Consider the following 11,356-nt stretch of genomic DNA (forward strand, 5'->3'; position numbering starts at 1 on the left):
GGCACAGGACACAGGACTCAGGCCCATTTACAAATACCCATTCTAAAAAATTCCCCAAGGCCAGACTGGCTTCATAGGCTTATGACCTGCACAGCAATTCAGGCTCACCTCGCCTCATGTTTAAAAGGACCCTGTGCTTAGGTTATTACTTTACTGTTATAGTTTCTAACTTTAAGTAATTTTTCAACAAAGGGCACCACATTTTCACTATATGTGGAACCCCACAACTCTATAGGTATACCTACCCGAGAAGTCCCTTGCTCTTCTGATCCTTCCTAACATCCTTCACCTTTCCAGTGCCCAGAGGTAAGCTTCTAGTCTTCTCAACAACTGAACCTCATCTTGGTGTGCCCAGCTTCTAGAACCCTCTGTTTAATTTCTCATCCATCAAAACCTATACATTGAATGTGTTCCTGATGCTGAGAGTTAGTCTCTTACTAGTTGTCCTATAGGAAACTGCAGATCTTCTGCTTTAGATCCATGTGTTAGTAGCTAAGAAGACATAAAGTGTTACCTTTACCTCCCATCCTCAAGTTAAATGAACTTTATAAAGAAATGACTGGCTCTCGAATAGCAGTATTTTAGAATTCACTTTACATGGATATTTTAAGCATTCACCATAGATGGCTATTATGAGGTGAGATAACCTTCCTATGTTCCTCAGATTGTATTGTTAAGGCAATTGCTGACAATGTCACCTTGTACTTTGATGACACGACTCTCACAGTGAACACTGTTTTAAAAATTAAGGTGTTATGTTGTCATTATATATTTTTTAATTGGCAGAATGTTATCAATGAGTTGTCTTTGTTAAGCAATTTTACAACACATATATCCTATGAGCCTATCTACTTTTATCTATATGACTCATATCTTTTAAGTAGAAATTAGAAGTTCTGGATTCCAAAGAGTTCCATTTTGTCACTCTCTAACCTGCACCATTTATCTACCAATTTTCTGTACATCTGTCAATTTGTGGTGGCTTGTGTGTTGTTGTGATATTGCGAGTTACCTTGTTCTTATTGTTAAGTGCTGTTGAGTCGGTTCTGACTCATAGTGACCTTGTATAGGGCTTCCAAGGAGCAGTTAGTGAGTTTGAACTGTTGACCTTGTGGTTCATAGTCCAGTGCTGATCCTACAGCATCATACCTGGACAATTACATTACTGACATTTTAAATATCAGCAGTGCCTCCCATAGTAGACAGCTTTCAGCAGAGACTCCAGATAAGACAGACTAGGAAGCAGGAGAGGCAGACCACTTCAGAATGTTGCTTTTTGGTGCCATTGAGTTGGTTTCAACTCATAGCAAACCTCAGCACAACAGAACGGAACACTGCCTGGTCCTGCTCCGTCTCACAATTGTTCTTATGATTGAGCCCATTTTTGCTTCCACTGTATTAATCCATCTTGTTGGGGGTCTTTCTCTTTTTCAATGCCCCTCAACTTTATCTAGCATGCTTTGCTTCTCCAGGGACTGATCCCTTCTCACAAATGTCCAAATAACAAGAGAAAAAATCTTTCCATTGTTGCTTCTAAGGAGTGTTCGAGCAATACTCTTCAAAGACAGAATTGTTTGTTCTTCTGGCAGCCCATGGTACTTTCAATATTCTTCTCCAACACTAATTCAAATGCATTGATTCTTCTATGGTCTTCCTTATTCATTGTCCAACTTTCATAAGCATATGAGGCAAATGAAAATACCATGGCTTGGGGAAGGCCCACTTTACTTCTCAAACTGACAGCATTGCTCTTGAACACTTTAATGAGGTCCATTGCAGCAGATTTGCCTGATGTAATATGTCGTTTAATTTCTTGACTGCTGCTTCTTGTGAGCATTGACTGTGGATCCAAGAAAACTGAAGTCTTTGACAACATCAACATTCCATCCATTTATCATGATGCTATTTATTAGCCCACTTGAAAAGATTTTTGTTTGCTTTACATTAAGGTACAATCCATACTGAAGACTGTAGTCTTTGGTCTTCATCAATAATGATCTCAAGTCCTCTTAGCTTCCAGCAAACAAGGCTGTGTCATCTGTATATCTCAAGTTGTTGATGACTCTTCCACCAATCCTGATGCCACATTCTTCTTCACACAATTCAGCTTCTCAGATTATTTGCTCAGCATACCGACCAAATAAGTATGGTGAAAGGATACAACCCTGACACACACCTTTCCTGATTTTAAACCATTCAGTATCCCTTTGCTCTGTTCAAATGACTACCACTTGGTCTATGAACAGGTTCCTCAGGAGCACAATTAAGTATTTTGGAATACCCATATGTTATCTATGGTTAACCACTGAAAAATCTTAAGAATAGTAGTGGAATACTGTATGATATAGTGATGGAAGATGAGCCCCAGGTTGGAAGGCACTCATAATATAACTGGGGAAGAGCTGTATCCTCAAAGTAGAGTTGACATTAATGACATAGATGGAGGAAAACTTTCATGACCTTCAGTTGCTGATGGGGCACAACTCAAAATGAGAGGAAAGAGCTTCAAGTATCCCTTAATAATTGGAGTGTGCAATGTACAAAGTATGAATCTGGGAAAATTGGAAGTTGTCAAAAATGAAATGGAATACATAAAGATCAATATCATAGGCATTAGTGAAGTGATATGTACTGGTATTGGTCATTTTGAATCAGAAACTTAAACATGGTTTACTATGCCAAGAATGACAAAATGAGGAACAATGATATCACATTCACCATCAAAAACAGAATTTCAAGATCTATCTTGAAATATAAGGCTGTCTATGATAGAATAATATCTTACAGTTAATGTGCTGGACTGCAAAATCAATTTGAACTGCAAAGTTGGCAATTCAAGCTCACCAGCCACTCCTCAGAAACTCTACACAGGGTTGCTATGGGTCAGAACTGACTCGACGGCACTTAACAACAACAACATCAAGAAGGAGGATCAGGGAGCAGGGTGGTTCTATAGTATAACCACAAGGTTGGGTGATTCAAGCCCATCAGCTGCCCTATGGGAGAAAGATAAGGCTTTCTGCTCCCCAAATTATGTATAGCCTTGGAAACCCTCTACGGAGTCAAATGAGTTGAAACTAAATTGATGGCACTTACAAACAACAACCAAAGGAAGATAAATTAATATCACTATTATTCAAATTTATACACCAGCCAATAAAGCCAGTGAAATTGAAATTAAATCATTCTACCTACTTCTTCACTCTGAAATTGATCAAACATGCAATAGGGTTACACTGATAGTTACTGGTGATTGGAGTGTGAAAGTTATCAACAAAGAGGAAGGATTAATAGCAGAAAAATATGGTAGAAAGATGCTGAAGATTGCATGATAGAATTTTACAAGACCAATGACATTCATTACAAATACTTTTTTTCAACAACATAAATAGCAACTATACACATGGACCTCACCAAATGGAATATATAGGAATCAAATTGACTACCTATGTGGGTATAAGTGATGGAGAAGCTCTGTATCATCAGTCAAAACAAGGCCTGGGACTGATTGTTGACCACACTATCAATTGCTCATTTGTGATCCTGGTGTGGCACTGTAGGATTAGCACTGGACTGCAAACCACAAGGTCAGCAGTTCAAGCCACCTTTGGAAATCCTATACAGGGTCGCTATGATGACAAGTTGGAGTCAAATTGATGATACTTAACAACAACGAATTCCAATTGAAATTGAAGAAAGTTAGCACAAGTCAAAAAATGCCCAAATATGACTTAAGAGTATATTCCACCTACATTTAAGGACTCTTGGTGTGGTGCTTTAGGATCAGCACTGAACTTTGAACCACAAAGTCTGCAGTTCAAGCCTACCAGCCGCTCCTCGGAAACCCTATACAGGGTCTCTATGACTCGATGGCACTTAACAACAACAACAAACTTAAGAAGCCTTGGTAGCGTAGTGGATTAATAGCTGGACTGCTAATTGCAAGGTCAGTATTTCGAGTCTACCAGCTGCTTCACGGGAGAAAGATGAGGCATTCTGCTCCTGTAAAGATTTACAGCCTCGGAAACCCTATACAAGGTTGCTAATGAGTCAGAACCAACTCAGTGGCACACAACCACCACCATCTCAATTTAGAGACCATCTCAAAAACAGATTTTATGCATTAGACACTAGTGACCAATGGCCTGAAGCATTGTGGGATATTAAGAACATCACAGAGGAAGAAAGCAAATGGCCATTAACAAGACAAGAAAGAAAGAAAAGACCAAAATTGATGTCAGAAGAGACTCTGAGACTTGATCTTGAGCTAAAGTGACTGGAAAAAATGACAAAACAATTTAACAGAAAATTTCAAAGGCCAACTCTAGAAAAAAAGGAAATTATTATAATGAAATGTTCAAACACCTGAAGTTAGAAAACCTTAAGGGAATATAACATGCTCAGCATTTCTCAAGCTGAAAGAACTCAGGGGAACATTCAAGTCTCAAGTTGCAATATTGAAAGATTCGATGGGTAAAGTGGAGTCCTGATGTGGTGCTGTGGATTAATGCTCTGAACTGCAAAGTCCATTTGAATTGCAAGGTTGGCAGTTCAAGTTCACCAGCCATTCCTTGGAAATCCTATACAGGGTCGCTATGGGTCAGAACTACGTGATGGCACTTAACAACAACAACAACATGGGCTTAAAAATATTGAATGATGCAGAAAGCATCAAAAGAAGATGAAAGGAATACAAAATTAGTGTACTAAAAAGAAGTGGCTGATGTTCAATCATTTCAAGACATATCATATGATCAAGAACTGATGGAACTGAAGGAAGAAGTTCAAGCTTCACTGAAAGCACTGGTAAAAAGCAAGACAAAAGGAATTGACAGAATGCAAATGGAAACGTTTCAACAAACTGATACAGTGCTGTCACTCATCTATGCTAAGAAATTTGGAAGGCCAACTGAATGGGAGAGATGCATATTTGTGCTCATTTCAAAGAAAGGTGATCAATGGAATGTGGAAATCATTTAACAATACCATTATAGTTCCACATGCATGTACAATTTTGCTGAAGATAATTCTAAATGGTCACATCAGTACAGTGACGGGGGCTGCCAGATATTTACCTGGATTTAGAAGAGGGCTTGGAATGAGGGATATCATTACTGACATCAGATGGATCTTGACTACAAGCAGAGAATACCAGAAAGATATTTACTTGTGCTTCCTTGATTATGGCAAAGGCATTTAACTGTGGATAACAAACTGTGGGTAACACTGAGAAAAATGGTCATTCTAGAACACTTAATTGTGCACAGACCACAGGGCAGTTTTTAGAACAGAACAAGGGGATACTGAATGGTTTAAAACCAGCAAAAGTGTGTGCTAGGGTTGATCATTTCACTATATTTTTTCAGTCTATATGCTGAGCAAATAATTCAGGAAATTGGCTTATATGAAGAAGAACATGGCTTCAGGACTGGAGGAAGATATACAGGTGACACAACTTTGCTGACTGGAAATAAAGAAAGCTTGAAATACTTACTTATGAAGATTAATAACTACACCCTTCAGTATGTATTGAATCTCATTGTAAAGAAAGCAAAAAATCCTTACAGTGAACCAATAAATAACATGATAAGTGAAGAAAAGTTGTCAAAGACTTCATTTTGCTATATCTACAATAAATTCTCATGGAAGTAGCAGTCAAGAAATGAAACAATGTATTGCATTAAGCAAATCTGCTGCACAAGACCTCCTTAAAGTGTTCAAAAGCAAAGATGACAGTTTGAGGACCAAGGTGGGCCTGAACCAAGCCATAGTATTTTCAATTGCCTCATATGCATGTGAAAGTTGGACAATGAATAAGGAAGACCATAGACAAATCAATGCATTTGAATTATGGTTTTGGAGAGGAATATTGAAAGTCCCATGGACTGCCAGAGAACAAACAAATCTGTCTTTGAAAGACAGACTGAATGCCCCTTAGAAGTGAGGATGGCAAGAGTTTCTCATTTGCACATTTTGTGAGGGAATCCATCTGTCCATTTGTTATTGTGAAGTGCCATCGAGTTGGTTGCAACTCATAGTGACCTTGCTGCATGGGGTTTCTGAGGAACAGCTGGTGAGCTTGAACTGCCAACCTTGCAGTTCAAACGGCTTTGCAGTCTGGTGCAATAACCCACAGCGCCACACCAGGACTCCCTGATCAGTCCCTAGAGAAAGATATCTTGCAGGTAAAGTTGAGGGTCATCAAAAAAGAGGAAGACTCCCAACAAGATGGATTGACACAGGGCAGCAGCAATGGCTCCAACATGAGAAGTATTGTGAGTCTGGTGCAAGACTGGGCAGTGTTTTGCTCTATTGTGCAGAGGGTTGTCCTGAATAGGAACCAACTCAGTGGCACCTAACACCACAGCCATCAATTTAATCTTCTGAATTATTTGTTTCCTCATTAAAAAAAAAAAAAAAGAGGTAAAGACTCTCTCTTTTACTACTCTTAGGTTAATATGGGTGGTAAATTAGAGATATGTTTTGAAGACCATGTTAGGGACCCTTTGATTAGATACATTTTCCCATTGTAAAATAGTGCATTCTGGAATGTCTGAAGACAGATCCAGAGCTGGAGTCAAGGAAGGCTGAAGAGACAAGAGTATGGAAAAAGGCTTGGAGGACTGGTGATAAGGGAAGAAAAGCTTTAAGAGCAGAATGATAAATGTTTGGATTTTCTGAAATCAGTTTTCCCTTTACTGGCATGAATCAAGGACATGGTCAATGACAGTGACCTGCTAGTTACTAACTGGAATTATAAAAATCATGGTGCAGGACCTTGCGATATTTCATATAAGACTGCTGACAACATAACAGGAAACTGGCGAAGAACTGGAGAAGAGAAGAAAGGGGGAGGAAAAAATGGTAAGAAAAGATTTTCTCTTTAGTTATTCATTGTAAGTGGGGGAATGAATAACAGAAGGAAAAGACAAGGAAAGAAAATTGATGTTGATCCTATGAAGGAAGGAAGGCAGAGAGGAGCTCTTTCAAGGAAAATTTGAAGGACAGGATCCATTTCATAAACAACAGAAGCAGCTGTTCAAGAAGAATTTATGAAGATGGGCTCCTGATTAATAAATCAGAGAGAAAGATGTTGAGATAGATATACAGACAGTAATTCAAATTCAGTGTTGTATGGAGCTTGTGGCTTTAGATCAGTAGAGAATTTGGATATGTTTTGAAGATCCTACCAGGAGTCCTGGTGTGGTGTTGTAGTATAAGCACTAGATTGCTGACCTGGAGGTCGGTGGTTCAAACCCACCAGCTACTCCTTGGAAACACGATACAGGCTTGCTGAATTGGAACTGACTTGACGGCACTTAATAACAACAACATCAGAAGTAAAAAGACAAACTCTGTGGGAAAAACCTTGGTGGTGATTCTAATTAATAGGCCAAGGTTAACATTTCTTACCATTTGCTTTAGGAAGGAAGGAGCAGAAAAAAGGAAGGCGATAGAAAAAAGCATTTTGATATGATTTACAAAATATGGTTTAAAAAACATACTTGCCATTCCATTCAAAGTTGGAAGATAACTTTGTGGGTTTGACAGGAGATTGCGACTCGGAAGTAAAACCAAGGTGGAGGTCAGTTTACAAAGGTGGGTAGGGGAGGGGAAAAATAAGAGGGTGAATAGCAAGATTCAATAGTATCAAGCAACCTTAAGAGATATATATGAAGTGGCTTCAAAAAGTTCATGAAAAAATGGAATGGAAAGATAATGAAATTTTTCCATGATTTTTTTTTTTTTAATCCACTTGTATTACTGTTTTCCGTATGTACCTAGATGTGTGTTGAAATTACATGTTGTATTAATAGTAAATCTGACAAAACTTTATTGAATGCTTATTATATATCAGACACTTTACATAGATTATCTCTTTTAATCTTCACAACAATCATATGAGGTTGACATTATCATTATTCATATTTTCCAGAAAAGAAAACTGAGGCATGGAGAAGTTCAATAATTCACCCAAGACCACCCAAACCAAAAATGGTGGGAGCCAGGTTGCAAACCCTGGCAGGCAATCTTTTTCCAGAGCTCCAAATCATAACCAGAACAAAGTATGGCCTCTAATAAGCAAATCACAATTAAGGGGGAAAAGAGAGGGAAGATCCACTTACATAGGTTTAAAGGCTTTTATTTTAAAAAGAGACAAGGATGGCAGAATGGAGAGATGTTTGAGAGAGAAAAATCCAGGCCACTCCAGAAGTACAGAAGAAAGAAAACCAAATGCACTTGAGGATTTGAATGTTTGATTTTTACAAATAGGAGAAACTTTTTTGAAAGTTTTAATAAGGCTGATGGCAATGATAACAAAATGAACATTTACTGAATACTTGCTATGTGCTAGGCTCTGTTCCTTTTTGTTGAACAAAATTTATAGTAACTATATAGCTTCACTTTTAGGAAACTCTAGGCCATACATAGGACTGAATGAAGTCCAAGAGGCTCAGCTCCTGTAACCCCCTTTATTACTTCATAGCATGTATTTTTGTGTGAAATTAACATGCTTATTTCTTTGCTTGTTTATTTTCTTTCTGTTAGCATGTAAACTCTGAGAGAAGGAACTTCACTCAGCTTGTGTAATGCTGTATTTGTAGCACTGAGAATCATTCCTAGGGCACAGGAATTGAGTAATGAATAGTTACTGTATTAGTAAATGAAGAGAACCCAATATTTCAGCATTTCAGAACAATTCTTTTTTTCACTATATTGAATCGCTGACCATAGAGGCTGTCTCCTCACATGCTCCTTCGACATCTTTCTCTTTGTGTTCTGTCTCAAGGAAAGACTGTCTGTTCGCTTTCTCTATCACTTACTCAACTGCAGTGGGCAACACTTAGTAACAAAGTAAGGAAGAGAGATTCTTTGTTTATTTTGTCTTTAAACTATAGAAGTCATCACAAGTGTCGGAACCATCTGTATATAAAAACAACTCTTTATAGTGCCATCAGTATACACCTCATTTTAAAGGATTAAGATCCTAAGGTAAATGATTAAGTTAAGTGCATTGTTGTTGTTCAGTGCCTTCGAGTAGATGCCGACCCATAGCGATCCTGTATAGGGTTTTCAAGGAGCAGCTGGTTAGCTTGAACCACTGACCTTGCAGTTCAAACCCACAGCACCACAAAGTCAAGTGCACTGTACATATAAAATAATGGTTTGTTATTGGGTACTGTTAAGTTGGCTCCAACTCATAGCAAACTTATGCATAACAGAAGGAAGCATTACCTAGTCCTGCAGCACCTCACATATAAAGGAATAGAGTGTAAGAATAGCAGAGTCAGGAACAGCTACTAGTTTGAACAATTTGCATTAGAGATGTAGAAGGATTAAGCATGAGCTTTAGTTTTTGGAATTTTGGGGGGGTTGGTGTTATAAGCAACATGTTTTTAAAAACTTCTTAATATAATATGTATTTTTAAGCATTTTACACAAATCTCTGTTGAGATTGAGGACTTGAGTGCCTGAGATATTTACAAAGTCAGGCTGATCAGATCAGGTTGTGACTAACAATGCTGCCCTGAAGTGAAGTCTGCAGTACACAATCTCTCACTCACTCACTCACTCACCTGTCTACACGAAGCTGGCAGACGATGCTTAGTGTATCAACAACTCCTTCTTCTTTCAACTGTTGACAGCCAATGGATGTAGCAATAAAACATCCTGTTCTACCTATCCCTGCACTGAAAAGAAAATATAAAAAGTAAAAAGGCGAAAGAAAGATGGCAGCATAAATTATTTTCTTTTAAATAAGCAACTTTAAATCTGAAAAATAATTGAAAACAACAGTAACAAAACAGTCTCATGTACTGAATAATATAAGCCAGATTCTGTTCTAAGTGTTTAAAGCACAGTCCCTCATTTAGTTAAACAAGGGTAAGTCAAATAGTATGGCTACAAACTCATAGAAATATTTATTAAACAAAAATAGCAAAAATATGAAGCTATTATTTCTTGATATATCCTCCATCTAGGTTTATACATTTCTGAAGGCAGTGTTCTATTTCTCCAGGCCTCCTAAGGGCAATGAATATGGGCAGACAAGAAAAGAATTGATGCATTTGAATTACGGTATTGGCAAAACAAATTTTGAAATTACCATGGGCTACCTGAAGAACAAACAAATCTGTCTTAGAAGAAGTACAGCCAGAATGTCCCTTAGAAGTGAGAATGGTGAAACTTCCTCTCAGGCCCTTTGGACATGTTATTTGGAGGAGCTAGTCTCTGGAGAATAATATCATGCTTGCTAAAGTAGAGGGTCAGTAAAAAAAAAGAGAAGGCCCTCAACAAGATGAACTGATACAATGGCTGCAATAATGGGCTCAAATATAACAATAATTGTGAGAATGGTGCAAGACAGAGCCTTGCTTGGTTCTGTTGTACAAGTTGGAATTAATTCATCAGCAACTAACAATAGCTCTTTCCTCAAAGAATTCTGAGCTCTTTGATTTACACGTCAAAATGACACTTTTGTCATCCTCATAGGACTCAAATGGTGTTGCTTTGAAATGTTCTTTGAGTTTGGGGACAGAAAGAAGTCTGAAGGAACCGTGTCAAAGAGTGTAGGACGGACAGGATAATGTCTCCCAACAAAATTCTCCTAGGCCAGCCCTTGCTACCCTCAATGAATGAGCAGGTGCATTGGCATAATGGTAACAAAAAATTCCTTGGCACAACTTTCCTGGCTTTTCAAAAAAACCCCAAAGCAGTCTTTTATTTTCTTAAAACTGTTTCATAATAAGCTCCCAAGATCACCTTGTGACCTTAAAAGAAAATTTATCAATATTAATCTTTGGAATGTCAAAAAGTAGTTGCCACACTTTCTGAGATAATCTCTATGCCTTGAATTCATCTTTGAGTTCTTTTGGACCTTCCTTAAACATTTAATCCATCTAAAAACTACTGTTTTAGGTAGGGCAGCATTCCTGTAACTTGTTTCAAGTGGCAGCATCAGTGGGCTCAAGTGTGGCAACAATTGTGAGGCTGGCTCAGGGCTGGGAAGTGTTTTGTTCTGTTGTGCGTAGGGTTGCTATGAGTCAGTACTGACTTGATGGCACCTAACAATAACAACAACAACAACAACAACAACAACAACAATGATTTGGAAAGGTGTCCACTTGAGTTTTGTTAAAAATTTGATATTAGTTCTGACTTTCCAACCATTTTCTCCATGAAGGAAACAGTTTCCTTTTTCATTTTTGAAGACACCTTAATGAGATTAACACAAAGGTACTGCTGAAGAGAACTTGTCTACAGCCAACCACTGATAGCAGAGACATGTTTAAATATGTTTTGTTTGGAATAAAACAGTATATGTATGAACTCAGGTAGCGTAGTGGTTACGAAT

The 11,356-nt window shown here is 38.1% G+C and overlaps 1 protein-coding gene across 2 annotated transcripts in view; it reads right to left on the reverse strand.

Annotated features, from left to right (window-relative positions):
* Positions 1-11,356, reverse strand: part of PTPRR (protein tyrosine phosphatase, receptor type, R) — a 444,293-nt gene that overhangs the window by 17,749 nt on the left and 415,188 nt on the right. For both annotated transcript variants that reach the window (XM_006859557.1, XM_006859558.1), the window contains one exon: positions 9,579-9,692. In XM_006859557.1, the coding sequence (XP_006859619.1) occupies positions 9,579-9,692 (114 nt within the window). The remainder of the gene's footprint in view (positions 1-9,578; positions 9,693-11,356) is intronic.

This window comes from Chrysochloris asiatica, unplaced genomic scaffold, assembly GCF_000296735.1.
Source record: "Chrysochloris asiatica unplaced genomic scaffold, ChrAsi1.0 scaffold00033, whole genome shotgun sequence".
Classification (NCBI taxonomy): domain Eukaryota; kingdom Metazoa; phylum Chordata; class Mammalia; order Afrosoricida; family Chrysochloridae; genus Chrysochloris; species Chrysochloris asiatica.